A 16,313-nucleotide genomic window follows, 5' to 3' on the forward strand; every position below is an offset into this window, starting at 1 on the left:
GGAGAGGCAGATACCCAGGGGTGTGGAGGCGGGATGGCCATCCAGGCGTCTGCCTCATTGTGTTGGCCACCCACGTGCACTTCACCTGCCAGCGCCAGAGACCACCTGGGGCTGCTGTTCCTGAGCCTGCCATGTGGACCAAGCTGCTTTTCCACTCTCCCCTCTGCCATTCTGTGATGCAGCTTCCTTGGGGCCGTGGAGTCAGTTAACCCTGGTCTGACTGCTTTTGAGCTTGGGATAATGCATTCGCCTTATCCTCGCAGGATTGTGTCTTTAAAAACCAAACCAGGCCAACCCCTCACGGGACTTTTAGTGGGGCTTTGTGAGGGAGTGAATTTAGATGCATGCATTAGATCTGCTGTCTCGATCCGGAAGTCTCCAAAGGAAATCCTGCCGCTCCCTTCCTCGGTTGCCTGAATGTGATGGTTAGTCGGATGGCTTCTTTGGAACCCCGGGGCCTGTCAGCAGTGCTTACTGCACCCGGCGGGGAGACACTGGACGGAACGGGGGAGGATTCGGCGCGCAGAAGCAGAAGGGTTATGTGCTGGACGTGGCAGCTGTTCATCGTCATCTCCCCCATCATCATGAGACGATCGGAGCCTTCCAGAAGCTGTCAGAGCCTGGCTCCAGAGGCTCTGGACTCTCGAGAGCTTTGGTGTCCTTTGACCCAGTCCCGGGCGCTCCTCGTAGCAGTGATCTTGAGCTCACCTTGCTCGTAGAGTGATTCCCAGTGGCCCACGTAGCCTGACCAGACACGTAGTCTTCCTTCTCTATAACCCAGCGTTACCAACGACGGGCACAGCCCTGGCCACTCTGCAAAAACGCCCCACGGAAAAACAGCTCCAGACATTTAAACCTGGAAATACTAACATTCAATTATATACATTTATAGAGGAAAAGTCCAGAAAAGCTGAAAGGAAACTTTTACAAAATGCAAATGTACAGAAGAGATCCAGCAAATGATAGGATTGGTGCTGCCTTAGAGGGTTTCTTGCAGAATCTCTCTAGTGACCCTCCCACTCCCCTGTACCACATGTATCAGAACAGAAATCCCTCAACTTGGACTTCTCCTCACTTTAGGATACGGTTGTTATAAAAGGAAAACAACACCTGGGTCACACAGTAGCCCACCCAGCAGCCCTTGCACAGCTATAAGACCCTAGCAGCAGTCCAGAATCTTCTTGCTGCTGGTCTGCTTATATATCACATTAGCAAAAGTTTCAGTCAGGCAATTGGATCAAGCAAAACTCGGGGCCCGGGCTTTGTAGTCAGACAATGTCTGGATTCTAGTCCAGGCCCTGGCACTTACTAACGAGTGACCTCCATCAAGCTAGTTGCTTAACCTTTTCTCTTTGTGCCTCAGTTTCCTCATCTTTACAATGGGATCATAACAGTGCCTCCGTCTTCGGATTGTTCTAAGAATTAATTAATTGAAATGACTCCAGGGAAGGGCTGAACCCAGTGCCTTAGATTAAGTTCTCAGTAAATGTTTCTAATATTATCATCGTCGTTTATTATTATTATTAGTTTATTTTACCAAGAGATAGGAAAAGTGATAGCTCCGCTGAGCTATGTTGGCCAGACCACACCTTAGAGCATGTTCAGTTCTAGGAGGAGCGGATCAAGATGGTGGAATAAAGGGACGTGCAACTCACCTCCTCCCACAGGACAGTGCCTGGAACATTGTAAAAGTGCTTGATACATGGCAGAGGTATTATTGTTGATTAAGACTATCACTGACTAACCTTCAGAGAATACAGCATGCAGGCACTACACGTGTGTTAGTTAATTCGGTGAATCCTCATAACCTCCGCCACTCTGTGAATGACGCACTTTTATTACTTCCCCTTTACAGATGCGGATATTAAGGCACAGAAAGGTTAAGTAACTTCCCCCAATTACATAGCTAAGAAGTGGCAAATCCACGAGTCGAGTCCAGACCCTCTCTCTCCAGAGCCTGCACTCTTAGCCAGTATGGTGAAGAACTGTGCTCTCCGTTACTGTCACCAGCATTCACAGGGGGCTATTTAAATTCATTAAAAGTGAATACAATTCAGAATTCAGTTCTTCATTTGCGCTAGACACATTTCAGGTGCTCTACTGTCGCATGTGGTCAGGCGCTACCATACTGGACAGCGCAGGTATAGAGCATTCCGTTCTTTCTGGAGGATGATTCAGCATCATCGCAAAGTTCTGTGGGACTATGCTGCTTTGTTGAGCTTCTACGATTCTATTTCTTACAAAATCTCAGGCTTGAGTTGTATAGCTTTCTCCTAGTGTTATTAACAGATGCATGCTTGTGATATATTGAAATCCCATTTGCATTTGGCCAAGTAGTGTAATGGCAAGTAAGAGGCCAAGAAGTCTGACTCACATTACACTTTCCTGGTTTCCCAAAGCATTACTTCACATTTACAAAGTCGTCTCCTGTCACCTCTGTTTGACAAGTCGGCACATTCATCCATTTTCCCAGAGATCCAGCTTCTTCTGCAGCTCTGCCTTGCCCTCTTTGAGCTATCTGGATAGCATTTAGTACCCTAGCGTGTTCTTCTCACTCGTGACTTGAACAGCTGGGGCTGGCTTCTGAAGTCAGCCCAGCCGTGAGTGACCTTGGCCTCTGAGAGTCTCTGGCACATGCACCAAGTCTCCTGTTCCTTCTTCTGGGCTCTCTCTGCTCGCCTCTGTTACACGGTTAGTAAAGTAAAGGAGGAGTTAAACAGGATTTGTTGCCTGAACTTTCAGGATGAGTAAGTCTAGAGATCAACAAGCTCCCAGAAGCCAGTGGGATTACAGTACACAACTGTAACCTTGTGAATGCACATATATTTCCTTCTGACCTCCACGGCGAAGACTGGACCAAGATCTAATCCAGTCAATAATTGATAAAGCCAGAGCAGTCATCTGCTTCTTGCAAAGCGTCTGAGTATCTGTGGAGGTTAGTCATAATCTGAGCTCCTTACATCAGAGCCCATTTGTTCTACGGTGAGGTCACAGAATAGCCAACAACGTGGAGTTACTCCAGTGTGGATGAAGGACACCCGACTGCTTCTCTCCGTGTGCAGAGAAGGAGCCCTCTTCTCCCAAACCCAGCACTTGCTTGGGTTTTAGTCACTCTGTAAATCAGGTCCAGGCCTGTACCCACCTTCCTGCTGTGCGTCCTGGGTAAACCTATCTCCACTTCCTTGTCTTGTAAACTGGGGACAGTCTCAAATATATGTGTGTGTGTGCACGGTTAGTGCAGTAAATGTTAGCTGATGTGATTGCCACGGTGTGATGATGATCTCTGTTCTACTGATGGGTCTTATTAACCCAACAGCGTTGAAAAGAGATGAGTAAATGTGCTTAAAATGAGGGTCAAGGCTCACTTTTATCATTAACAGTGCTCACTGGACTCTCATATTCCGAGTGCCCGGGATATCATGCCAAGCTCATAACAGATACAGTCAGTTGAATTTTCCAAATATTTGCTGAACCCTTTGCCTGTGCCAGGCACTGTCTGGGCACCAGAGGGGTTTAAGGATGATTAAGACTTGGCCCGACAAGGATGTATCAGTCAGCCAGAAGAGCTGGCCCAAAGGAGAGACAGAATTCCCAGGGTGGATCTCCAAGGACACGCAGGGTTCCAGACGGGAAACTTGGAGAAAGGGCTCTCTGGGCTGGCGAAGCAAGGAGCGCGAGCACAGGGGACTGAACACAGGCGGCAGCCTGTCTGGGGAACTCCAAGGACATGGGTATGACTGCGGGGTAGTGTACCTGACACCATGGGACAGGAAACCTGCCTGCCAAGAAGGCAGGAGGCCAAGGGACAAAGAGCCCTAATTGCAAAGTTTAGCAGGATGTGCTTGGGGCTCTAAGTGGCTGCAAGCCATCAGAGGGACCCAGGGACAACCTCGTTCCAGCAAGTTCTCTAGCAATCACGGGAAGCCCAGTGGGTGTGAGCTCTGTGAAATCGGGCACCAGCATCAGGCACTATCCATCCCAGGGTCTGATTCTCTGAAATTTGGAATCACGTGGAACCAGCCAGTCTGAGAGGTAGTAATCATGCCCACCAATTATGGATTGACTTGCTTTTCTGAGATTTTCGGTGATTCCAAAGAGAGAGATGGGTTTACCTTATGTTTGGAAACCTCTAGGCGTTGAAAAGTCCCAACCACTTTTTCTTTGGAAGCTGGACCTCCCACTTACAGGGCGTGTGACAGCAGTTTCTTTTCCAAAGTAAATAAAACGGAGAAGATACACAAGCATCAGCTACAAAGCTCCTTGTCAGCCAGAGTCAAGATTGAATCTCATCTAGTTTATTTCTTTTCTTTTTCTAACCGAGGATTACACCGGTCCGCGAAGTGCCTGCTCCCATTCTGCTCCACTCGAATGGGTGGTTGCAGCCCCGTTCCCAACTGCTGCCGAAACAGAACTGCCCACACGGTCGGGGCATCTTCTGCCGCTGGTAATTTCCATGTGCCATCTGCAGGTTTTTTTCTGCCTGATGAACTACCGAGGCACTGTGAGCGTATGTTCGTGCTGATGGGGGTTCTTGCTTCTTGACCCGTCATTAATATCCTACAAGTCACATGAAGCTACCAGGGATTCCTGAGCAAAAGCTTAAAATGCTTCAGTTCCCTACAAATCAGCCCCACTCATTGCTTTCAGACTGTGTCGTCATGGGGTGGGCAAGGAATCAGACCTCTAGGAATACTTGCATATCGGGATTGTAAAAACTCCTACGTGGCTATAAAATAGTGTTTTGAATTATCAAGGCGCTAGGTATGCAGGCAGAAAGAATAGTCCATTGTAGAGAGCGACGTTTCTGCTCATGTCCCAGATGACCTTGGTCCAAGGACAAATTGGAGCTTGACGAAGCGAAGCTTCAGGTGGCCAGTGAGCTCAGCTCTGCACTAATGCACCAGCCCAAGGGGAGGGGCGCTGGGCCCTCTGTAGTTGGCTTATCGTCAGAATGGCAAAGAAGTTTTCTTTCCCACGTGCACTGAGTTCACTTGCTAAGCGTATTTCACGTGGTTTTTTGGTTTTGTTTTTCTTTGGGGAGAGGGGTGTCATCTCTAAAACTCTCCAAGTAGTTAGGTTTTCTTCCTAATCCCATCTTTAAGTATTTATAATGTGTTCTTAAAATTTTGCCTGGGGGTCCCTTGTAAAACCTGGCCTGTACTTTTCTTAATGACACACTTGAACAGTTTCTACATTTCAAAACTTGTTTTCCATATGACAAGCTAATCACACACACGCACACACCATGCCAAACTTCATGTGGACTTGGGAACCAGGCAAACCTGGATCTGCATCTTCCCCTGCTATTAACTAGCTGTGTGACTTTGGGCAACTTCGTTAACCTCTCTGGGCCTCAGTGTCCTTATCTGTAAAATAAGGGCAATAATCGTTCCTGCCTCATATACAGCTGTTTCAAGGATTGAGTGAGACTGAGTATTGAAAGCACTTGGGTTAGTGCCTGGTACGTAGCAAATGCTCGATAAATTCAGTGGTGGCAGTTTTTATTGTTAATTCAAATACGGCATCCAAATATCTACTGGCCTGTCATCCATCGCAGAGACTTGCCCACAGTAGGCGCTTAGTCGTGTTTATTGTCATGAATTGAATTGACTCCGACTGTTTAGCTTAGATTCGGAGGATAAATATCTCCCTTTCTACTGGGCTGTTTGATAGACACAGGTGATCACGCAAAGCTCAGGTGTTAAAAGCACGAGAGTGAAGAGGCTGCTTCACGTAGAAAGATCTTCTCCTCAAGGCAGGCTCCCCCTGGTCCTCTTGGGCACCCCTGTGGCCGAGCGCTCGGTGCGTTCGGCAGGATGTCAGAGCTGTCTCGGCAGCTCCTTGGAGTCTTGAGGCTTCCTGTGACGTGGATATCAAGTGTGAGGGGTTCTAATTGCCTTTGGCTGAAAGAAGTGGGTCAGATGTTCAATTCGGGCGAAATCCCTGCCTTCTAAAATATGACGGAAAGGGGAGGTGCCACTCACACGCAAGTCCTGAACCGTGGGGGCCCCGGCAAGGTGAAGTACAGTGAGGGCTGCCGCTCAGGGCTGGGCTGCTGTGAGATTGCCACTTGACTGCTTGGTTTTGCACTCACCATTTGGTTTTGCAGATTCCTCAGCATGTGTCTACACACACGTACCTACAAACCAGTTTAGAATGGTGTGCTCTGTTGGGGGGGAGGGGCGTGGGGAGGGATCGGGATTGGTCAAGGTCATTGCTGATGACCTAGCTTGACTCCCATTTCCAACAAGACAGTGACTGATGGAGGCAGAGGCTCCTTAACCGAGACCCACGGATGGGTAGTAAGTGGTCCAGAAAACCCCTGAGATTATAGGTAAGATGTCGGTGGGCTGGGAAGGGGGAGACACCAGTGTAAGTGCTTTTTCTGTGGAGAGAGACCATAGCTTTTAACCGGTTCTCAAAGGAGTCTGTGACCCAAGACAATAATTAAGACCACAAAGCTGTTGGGTTTGGTTGGCCCAGACCAGTTGGTGTGTCTAACCAAGCACCCAGACGACCCCGCTAGGCGGTCAGGGCAGTGACAAGAGCAGTCAGAGGCATGTCGTGGCCACGCCGCTGATGGACTGTTCAATGGTTGTTGTAGACTCATGTAGACAAAGCCTGCAAGCTTGGGGAAGCCAGGCCCCCCCAGGTCAGCCTCGGGCGACAGCCCCCATCCTGCCAGGCCCTGGGGAGTGAGTCCTTCCTGCCCGGCAGCTCCTTTGCTCAGGAGCTGGCCCGAGTCACCTCCTCGTACAGCACCTCAGAGGCAGCGCCCTGGGGCGGCTGGGATCCGAAGGCCTGGAGGCAGGTGCCCGCTCCACTACTGCCTAGCTGCGACGCTGTCGGTAAGTCACTTCCCCCAGCCTCGCTTTCCTCATCTGTCAGCTGGGCACCGTCCCCTGCTCAGCCTGCCCGCCTGCCGCACAGGGTTGTTGGGAGGCACAGAGGAGGTGACAGCCCGGCCGGTAAAGCTCTGTTCACCTAGGAGGGATTTCTAGCAGAGAGACCACCCAAGCGAGCGAGTGCTCCAGGCACCTCATCTCCGGGGCGTTGAGTGGGGGTCGCCCTGGGCGCAGTTGCTCCCTCCCTGCTGTTGGCCTTCCAGCACCCCAGCGCATTCCCTGCCTGTCTGTCCGTGCGGCCAGGCTGTGAGTCCGTGGGGCACAGGGGCTGCGCTTCTGCACCTCCGAATCCCTCCCCGCCGCCCCGACCCCGTGCCTGCCTGCTCCATAGCTGGTGGGCGCTCGGGAACCGCCTCTCCCTCCAGCGATCTGCTGTGGACTCCGCAACCCCAAGGTGTTCTTTGACCCCACCTGGGACTCACGCACCCCAGGAAGTGGGAAGCTGGATCGCCCCGCTGGAGGACTGGTAGCCCCTGGGCGGGGGCAGAAGGAAGCCAAGCCAAGCCTGTCCAAGATGGCTGTGAGTTTGCATATGCCCTGAAGAGTCACGTTAGTGGTCATGAGAGCAAGATGGTGGACGCCAGCCAGCGCGGGCCTTTGCAGAGAATTTCATTTGGCTCGTGGAGTTGTTGTTCTGGTGCATGAAATATCAGTGTGTACAGGATGTCAGACCTCTCTGCAGAGAAAGCTAGAGAAATGAGCATTGGCTGAGTGATAGCGATCAGAAGATGCTCATCCAGCTGAAAGGACCTCCGGGATTCTGGCCTTTAATGGAAATGCTGCTTCGGTATGTGAGGCCTTGCTCTCCCCATCCCACCTGCCTCGGCCCGCAAGAACAAGCAGTGCTTTCCAGTCAAGGGCTATCGATTTTTCTCTCTCTTTTTTTTCCCCTTTTCTCTGCGTGCTCTCAGAGTGACAGTGCTCTTCGGCTTGTCCAGCACGAAGCTGCCAGGGAAACAGAATTAACAAAATGGATGGGGACATCGTCCACTCAGGACGTCTCTGAGTTCCACCCTGGTCTGACCTGTTTTGCCCTCTCCCCAAAAGGCAAAAAAATGAGGGGTCCAAGCTAGCTTGCCTCGAGAGAATTCATTTCCCCACCGTATTATCTCTCTTCAAAGCCAAGCCAGGCCTTCCACCCTGCGCTGGAGGGTGGGGCAGAGGCTTGGCCCTCAGATCTTCCCTACGAAGCTTTGGAAGTTGGGCCCACCTCGGGGGGCTTTGAGGGACAGGACCTCCAGCTCAGCCATGACTCAGGAAGACCAGACACAGTGTGAGACGGAGGATGCAGGCACCCCAGGGGAAGAAGAAAGGCGAGCTGCAAAGACATTTGTTTCTTTTGCGGCCAGATCAATCCCAGCATGTAGACCCAGCCCTTCCGGGACCAGGCGGCCCTGAAACCACCGAGGTGGAGGTGGAGTCAGGAGAGAGTTCATATAGTTGGAGGTCAACTGCAAAGGCAGAAAATGGAAAAGAAAAAAGCTGAACTACAGCTCTGGTCATATTCAATGGCGTTGATTTTGTGAAGTCCCCAGCGGCAGCTTCAGATCGGTTCAAACCCAAGGGCAGCATCATGACCGTGGGGGAGGTCCCTGGCTCCTGCTCCAGAGGCCCCAAGGGTCAAAGAAAGACCCCAGCAGGCCACTGGTGCCCCGGCCTCCGGGTGTGGCTGGTTCCCGTGTACCCTGAGGGCCCCACGGCCTGAGCCTGGGTTTCTGCCATGCCCGCCCACTCCTCATCCCTTCACTCTGTTGTATTCTCTTTAGTAGATGTGCCACCACTGGCAGTGATTTTCTTTGATTGATTTGCTTGCGTCTTGTCAGTTGCCCCCTCCATTGTAAGCTTCATGAGAGTAGAGACACACAGTGCCACCCCCATGCCTGGGACAGAGCCTGGCCCATGGTAGACCCATGAGAAATGTCTATCAGCTGACTGACAGAGGGGCTCACCTCTCACCCGGAGTCAGGGAGGCTGCCCTCCGGGCAGGGAAAGGCATTGAGCAGAGGCCCAAGGAAAGGGCAGGTGTGCGGCCGCCCCTGCCCCCGCCCTGGCCTTGGCCTCTGAGGTCCGCAGGGAAGAGTAGTGGCCTGATGACCCACTCGGCACTCCCATCTGGAGGCACTCTGGAGAAACTGAGTCATGGGCTCAGAGAGTTAGGAGCGGGGGTTAGGAAACACTGGAGCTAGCCTGCCATTCGCTGTGGGCAGCCCGTTTCTGAAGGACACGTGGGGAGAGTTTAGCCTAAGAGCAATCGCGCCCCCTCAAACAGGGCTTCGGGTCTGAGGGGTCCCCGTCCACAGGCGTGTGGGAGTCCCTAGAATTCAGATCTCCATGCAGAACGCTGTCTTCCCGTCATTTCAAAGGAAAAGTCAGAAGAGTGGGTGAGTTGTTTCCAAATCTGGCTTCCCGAAACCACAAAAGAAGGTGCTTTTCCTATTGGAGGAAGAAACAAACCAACCAACCCACACACTAGAGCTCACTAACCTTTGAACCTTTGAACCTTTAACACAGAGGCGAGTGGCTTCTGCTGTGGCAGGCTGGCTCTGCGTGGGGCACCCAGGGCCTTGTCTACTGAGAGAGGAGCAAGGAGCTGCCTGGTGCTGGAAAAAGAAAGCCCCTCCCTCTGCCCCTTTCCCTCCTCCCCCTTTCCCTCCTCCCCCTCCCCCTCCTCCCCCTTTCTCCTCCTCTTCCTCCTGTCTGTCTCCGTCTCCCCCCTCCCCTCCCTCTCTCCCTTGTCTGTCCTCTCCTCTCTCTCCCTCCCCCCTCCTTCCCTCTCTTAACTGTGCTGCACAAAATAAGGCTTCAGATCCATCCCTGCATTCCCCCAGAGCTATTCCCTTGGAGTCCCCTTCCCAGTCAGAACGCTCTCCTCTTGGGGATCGTGGGGCAAGTAACTTCAGGCCGAATCTGCCCGAAACGCAGGAACCCTGTGTGCGCATTCGTGCGGAAGGCTTGCTGATATTCTGCCTCTGCCCCCTCCCCCATCCAGTTAGAGCGTCCCTGGGTCTCATGAAGTGGCTGAATCAGTCATGAGACCGTTCTTGGCCTGCAGTGGGGAGAGGACACATCAGGTGCGTGCTCTGGGGCTCACAGGAGCCATCCTCCTGTGGTGGCCAAAGGGTGAGGCCCATAGGGCGGCCTGGCCTCCTGGGGGGCCCAGGGTTGGGCTCTGCTGTGTTGGGGTTCGGGCCGGCCCTTCGCCTGTCTCTGCTGCTTGTACCTAGCACCCACAGGTGAACGCTAGCCCTCAAGTGAGCTCCCAGAGCTTCCTGGGCATCAGCAGGAAGCTCCTAGAAAGGCAGCCCCAGGACTTCCTGGATCACCATCTTGGCTGAGGCCTGTCTGTGAAGGTGGCCCCTTGGCCAGGTGGGAGGAGGAGCCAGGGCCCTCGTTCCTGGGGAGACTTCCTTCCGGGGACCACGTGGGGAAGCACACCTAGGTTCACACAGGGCCCACCTGACGCTGCCCCGCTGGCATCACCTGGTACAGCAGCACCCAGCTCCATGACAACCGACCGCAGCCCTAGGAAAAGCAGTCCTTGGATGAGCTCCTCCATAACCATGCTGGTGAAAAGCCACAGGTTGCCTGGGCCATCCTTCGGAGTGTCCATCACTAAGCAGCCACTTTCAGCCACTGCTTCCTCCTGGTCACTGAAAACATTTGTCATTTCCTGTTTTCTCCATTTTCCAACGATTCTAATTGTCAGTGTCAAAAGGCAACAACTGTTTTCTTGGGGCTTATCTTTGGAGCACACTGATTCAGAACAAAGGATGGGGGCCTCCGTCTGCAAAACAAAGGAAGCAGCCTCCTCGGGAGGCCTGGAGAGAATGCTCCGGCTGCTCTGCCAGGGACGACAGGCCAGGCCGGGAGCAGAGGGCTGGCGGTGCCCCCCGGATGCCCCGGCAGCGTGAAGAGACCCCCGCTCGGTGGCGGCACCCCAGGATGGCAGAGGCCGTGCCCTTTGGACTTGGGAGTTTCTGTAGCCGTGCCGCTCACCAGACTTTCGCTTGAACTCGGGATGCTCTGGATTTTTGTGCTTCCTTGGATGAACACTGGCCAACATCCCGTTGTCCCTGTAACCGTGGACCGTTCGAGAAGCACTCCCTTTCATCTGGCAGACACTGCCCACTTCCTCCACTCTGACCTCTGCCCCAGCCTCGCCTTCACTTTGGTTTCCCAGGCCCTCTCTACCTCCTTCCCTTTGGACTCTTCTGCCTGTCCCCTGCTTTGTCTTTGGTCGCACTCTGTGGCCTCCCCCTGCCCTTCCCCCACTCTGTACAACTTTCTGTTACCTGATGAACCTACTGGAGCAGCTGGTGGGGATGGCGTTAGGGATGGTGTAGACAGCAGGGCCCAGGAGCCGGTTCCTGGCAGCAGCGGGCTGGGGAGGCAGAAGCACTGGATCTGCGGTTAGGAGACCCTGCACTTCCCCAGCCGTGTCGCCTTGAGCAAGTCATTTACCCTCTGTGAGCCTCAGTTGTCGTGTCAGTAAGCTGGGGCCATAGGTCTTCTGCCCAGATCTCCTAGGGCTGGTGGGAGGTTCGATGGAAAGAACAGAGGTGAGAGGGCTGCCTTCAGAAAGGCCCGCCCGCCCTGAGCAGCTCAGGCAGAGCGCAGAGCTCCCCCAGTTCCCGGGGGGGGGGGGTGGCCTTGGGTGGTCATGTGACCCCTGTGCTCCTCAGGCCCTGTCTGCGCACCCCACGCTTTAGCAGGAAGACGGCAGCTCCAGGGCTGAAGAACAGCGTCCCTGACACCCACCTCCCAGCAGCCCCAGGGCAAGGGGGGCAAGAGCTCGGACAGGAAGCAGGCTGAGGGCGGGATGCTGAAATTGCTTGCGGTGTGGTCCGCCTGCTGCCACGTGTCAGTCCTCTCTGCCTTGGCGGGACCCGAGGCCAAGAGCTGCCCGACAGGCCTGGGAGCCGGGCACTCTCCCGGGCGCCGGCCCTCCGAGTGCAGAGAAGCAGGCCCCGGGCAGCCTGTGTCGTCGGGTCAAGTCTTCTGGCATCTGGGGGGGGCGGGGGACGCTGTTCCGAAAGTAAACTCAGGGAGGTGTGCTCCCCGACAGAGCCACCTTGGTTGGTGGCGCACGCGGGAGCAGACTTCCTGAGAAGGGGAGAGAGGCGGCAGCGGGTGAGCAGTCTGGCCTGGGAGTCAGAGCTGGGACCCAGTCTCAACCTGGCACCGAAGGGCCGAGGGGCTTGGGGCCAGGCGTGCCTTCTCCTGGCCCTCAGCTGGCGCTCTCGCGGCTGTCCCCTTGAGCGCCTCCCAGACTCAGGGCTGGGACTGCAGCCCTCAAGCGCGGTTCCTCCCCCTGCCCACCCAGCTTGGAGATGGAGACCGGGAGCCCGTTCCCATGGCCCATGTGTGGCCAGTCAGGCGAGCAAAGGGAAGCTGGGACCGAGTGATCGTGTGATCATCCCACCCTTCGTGCCAGGACCACCCGGAACAAGCCTTGGCCCTTTCCCCATGACGGCCCCGACATCCCTGGTTCGCTCAGCCATTCTTTGCCCTCGTGCTTGGGAGTCTGAGCCCTACCTCCATCACTTAGTGTCCTCCGAGCGCGGCCAGTTTGTCTGGGTCTCCCTGAGGCTGGCATGCCCAAACTCTTGTCAGCACCGTAGACATGGTCTGGCCAAGGCAGAGTAGTGTAGGACTGTCACCTCCCTCCTTCTACATACTCTGCTTCTATTAATGCAGCCTAATGTCACATTTGCTCTTCTGGTGACCACATCTCACTGCTGTCCCATCCCGAGCAGGAGGACATCCAGAATGCCTAAATCTTTTTCCTCCGTGCTCTTGCTGTTAAGCTCTGTGTCTCCCGCCCCATCCTACGCTGTCGCAGTTGGTTTTTTAACCCAGGTGCAGAATCCTACTTTTATTTATACCTGCGGAGTTTTGCTTGGGAGGGTGGGGCATGCATGCGAGTGTGTGTTGGTGTGTTCACTCATGCTTTCTGCTACACCAAAGCCAAGTCCTGAGTCCCCACACAGAGATCCCAAGTCTAGTATTTCTCGGTAGCCCTAATCTAACACTTCTTTTTCGTCTTCTATTTAGCAAGAGAAGCAGAAATCAGGTCTTATGGCAATGATCCCTGAAGAGCAGAGAGCATATCTCGCCCAACAGTTGAGTCAATTTCAAGGTAAGCACTTAAAGTCAATGTTCTCGAAAGGGTGGGACAGGGGGAGTGTGTGTGAGGTTGGGGGAGAATTCATTCCAGCATAAACAGTTACTGAGATGTTTCCGAAAAGCATTGAGGGAAAGAGAGGAGGCCTGCAAGGTACTTCCATAGCAGCCTGGTTGGATCTGTCACATGGAAAGCTTAAGCAGAGTCCCAATTAAACGCTCAGTCTTAATGACTCTGAAATCACTGTTTGATTCAAGAGATTGATTCAACCATGGCAGCTATGACTGTAATCAACATTGATTGGCCGCAGATACAGCTGTTAGCCAAAAACCAGACATGGTCTCTGCCAGACTAGCAGGGGAGACATGCGTTAAGCAGTCCTCCCCAGCCAGTAGTGACATTGGACCAGCCCAAGGGTATTCTTGCCTGGGGTTTGGGGGAAGCTGCTTGCCCTCCGACAGGTGTTCAGCAGCTTCACGGTAGCCCAGGGGCCAGCAATGGCCCATTGCTCCTCCATTCTCTTGCAAAGACCCCTGTTCCTTTGGGCCTGATACCAGCTGAATGTCGCACCTGCCCAGGCTGGAGTGGACATCCTTCAGGGGGTGGGCGGTGCCAGGCCTGCGTACGGATACTGAGTAGAAAAGCAGACCCAGACCCTGGCTTCATGGAGCTTACAACCTACTGGCATTTTCAGTGCAACATGATCTGCTCTTGGGTGGAGGGGGAGCTGTGAGCACAGACCCAGGGGGTCTGGGAGGGCTTCCGCCAAGAACTGCCGTCCAGGCTGAGGGTGGAGGAACCAGGGGAGTGGGGGACACTCGGGAGGCGCCAGGGGCGGAAGGTGAGAGGTCAGTGCTGGAACTGACCCCCACTTCTCTCTTTCTGCAGCCGTCCAAGATCAAGTCACCTCCAAGTGTAGCCGGACCAAGGCAAGCTCCCTACCTAGCCAACCCATGATGCCACCCAGAGCTGGGCTCCTTCAGAACAGTCTGAGTCCAGGAATGCTCCCACCCACCAGGCACCGGAGCCGGGAGGGCGTGGGCCTGATCTCACCAACTCCGGGCAAGCAGCAAGGGATTTTCAGCTTCAGCCCCCCGTTTCCCACACCCTTGCACTTGAGCCACAACCCCGCGGGCAGCCTCGGGTCCGTCTGCCGGCGCACGCGGATTCCCAAGGCCGCCCCCACGGGGGTGCCCCTGCCCGGCTTCTGTCCCAGCCCCCTGGGCAGCCAGCTCCTGAGTCCCCACCAGTCCAGACAGCCGTGCGTGCCGAGAGTGCCCGCCGTGCTGCACAGCGCTGCCTGGGTGGCAGCAGCAGCTCTGACCACCACGGTGTTGAGGGAGCCACCCCCGAGCCAAGCAGCCCGCGGCATCCAGCAGCATTTCAATAGCAATTCCCTCTTTGCCAAGGCCCCCGTGAGAGTCCCCCTGGGAGCCCCAGCGTTTCCTTCACAACAGGCAGTTGTGTCCCCCAGTCAGGTGGCCCCGGGAGGCAGACCCAGCCAGAAGGTGGGTGCTGCCCCCGCCAACCCCAGCTTCAGCCTGCTGGGCCACCAGAGCCTCAGACAGAGCCCGCCGCACGCCACCAAGTCCCTCCAGCAAGGCATGGCCAGCTTCAGGCCCATGAGTCCCATCCAGGGCATCGAGCCACCAAGCTATGTGGCTGCCACCGCCACCACCGCCGCCGCCGCCGCCTCCTCCACCGTCGCTGCCAGCCCGTCCCCCGGTCCCTTCAACAGCGTGGGGAGCCCCCCTGAGTTGCCACCCTATGCCTTGTTGCCCCAGGCCTCACTGAACGATCTCACCTCACCCCCTGACTGCACTGAGGTGGATTTCATCGAAGCTCTCTTGAAAGGCCCCGACGTGAGCCCAGATGAAAACTGGGTGTGCAACCTGAGGCTGATCGATGACGTTCTAGAACAGCACGCTGCTGCCCAGACTGCCGCAGCCCAGAGTGCCGGCCACGTCCCTGAGCAGGCTGGCCACATCCCGCAGGACGCTGGCGAGCTTTAAATGCCCAGAGGAACCTCCACGTGGGGAGCGGTGTGAGTCCACAGCAAATTCGCAGCTGGTCCCACGTAGCCACACGCTTGTTGCCTCATTACAATTTGAGGGGCGTCAGCCCACGCCCACCCCTCTCTCTACCTGTGACAAAATGGAAAGCTGGTGATTTTTCAAGCTACCTGTACATACCTGAAAATTTTGTAAATGGTTTTCCTAAACATTCATGACAGAAGTATTTATACTTCGTTTTGTGACTTTGTAAATAAAGTGACGGCTTTCCTTTCAGTAGAGCTGTGTTCATCATGCATTGTCTGTGTTTATTGTACATTGTTGCAAATACGCAGACTGTGTTCCTCGCTCCAGCCATACCTTATCAACCAGGTGGTGGAGTCATGTACGCTTTAGATGCAATGGTGGATGTGATCAAGAGGTGTTGTGCAAACTGACGAATACCAAATAGAAACTCACTTGGCCATTTATTGCCATTTCCACTGAAACTTCTGTCGCCCTGTGTGGTTCTTAACCTCTTTCGCAAACCTTTCAGTCTCTGCTAGCTCTTTCCTGGTGAGCATATTACAGCACAAGCCGTTTTATCGTTAAGTGCCCCTCAGAGGAATTATTTGCCAGGAGGCCGGAGAGTTCTGTAGACTTGGGAGAAGCAAAGAGAGAATGTGTGAGCTGGGCACTGTCTGAGTATCTTGAGCGCCCTCCCTTTATCACTCAGACGGTTGGCACTACTCCAGCCGCACCTTGCAGGGTGGAGGCGAGATGCCCCCGGTTTAAAGCCTTTCGGTATTTGTTTTGATGTCAGGCTCTGTGGTCTGGGGGAAAATGAGTCTGTAAACATTAATTGTTGATTCGGGCTTTGTCTTTGATGGTTTCTATCTGCAATTATCGTCATGTGTATTTAAGTGTCTGTTATAGAAAACCCACACCCACTGTCCTGTAAACTTTTCTCAGTGTCCAAATTCTGTGTAATCACATTTTAATTGCCACCTCGTATTTCACCTCTACATTTGAAACCTGGCTTCTGTTTCAAACCAGTGCATTTTTTCTTCGTACTGTAATAAACAGCCAGGAGAAAAGCGCCTCTATGTTTTCATTTCTCCAGGGAGCATTCATTATCTACAAACCCCTGTCAGCTAAGCCCGCTAGTGTCTTCGGGCCTTTCTGAGGCCACTGCCTGTCTTGGGATGCTTGGGCACCGAGGGGAGAGGGGTGAGAAGCTTGTGTAGCGTGCGCCGCGATCCTTTCACATCACAGCATAGAAGCACATCATTT

At 54.1% G+C, this 16,313-nt stretch overlaps 1 protein-coding gene across 8 annotated transcripts in view; it reads left to right on the top strand.

The window, feature by feature from the left end:
- The window catches only part of MAMLD1 (mastermind like domain containing 1), a 56,311-nt gene extending 40,244 nt beyond the window's left edge, over positions 1-16,067 (top strand). For 4 of the 8 annotated variants that reach the window (XM_059911391.1, XM_059911393.1, XM_059911392.1 and 1 more), the window contains 3 exons: positions 6,605-6,848; positions 12,960-13,044; positions 13,918-14,005. In XM_059911391.1, coding sequence (XP_059767374.1) covers positions 6,605-6,848; positions 12,960-13,000 — 285 coding nt within the window. In that variant the 3' untranslated portion in view covers positions 13,001-13,044; positions 13,918-14,005. Of the gene's footprint in view, positions 1-4,321; positions 4,445-6,604; positions 6,849-12,959; positions 13,045-13,917 lie in introns of all 8 variants that reach the window. The other 4 variants (XM_059911387.1, XM_059911389.1, XM_059911388.1 and 1 more) reach the window with 2 other exon arrangements.
- The last annotated feature ends 246 nt before the right edge of the window (positions 16,068-16,313 follow it).

This window comes from Balaenoptera ricei, chromosome X (assembly GCF_028023285.1).
Source record: "Balaenoptera ricei isolate mBalRic1 chromosome X, mBalRic1.hap2, whole genome shotgun sequence".
NCBI classification, from domain to species: domain Eukaryota; kingdom Metazoa; phylum Chordata; class Mammalia; order Artiodactyla; family Balaenopteridae; genus Balaenoptera; species Balaenoptera ricei.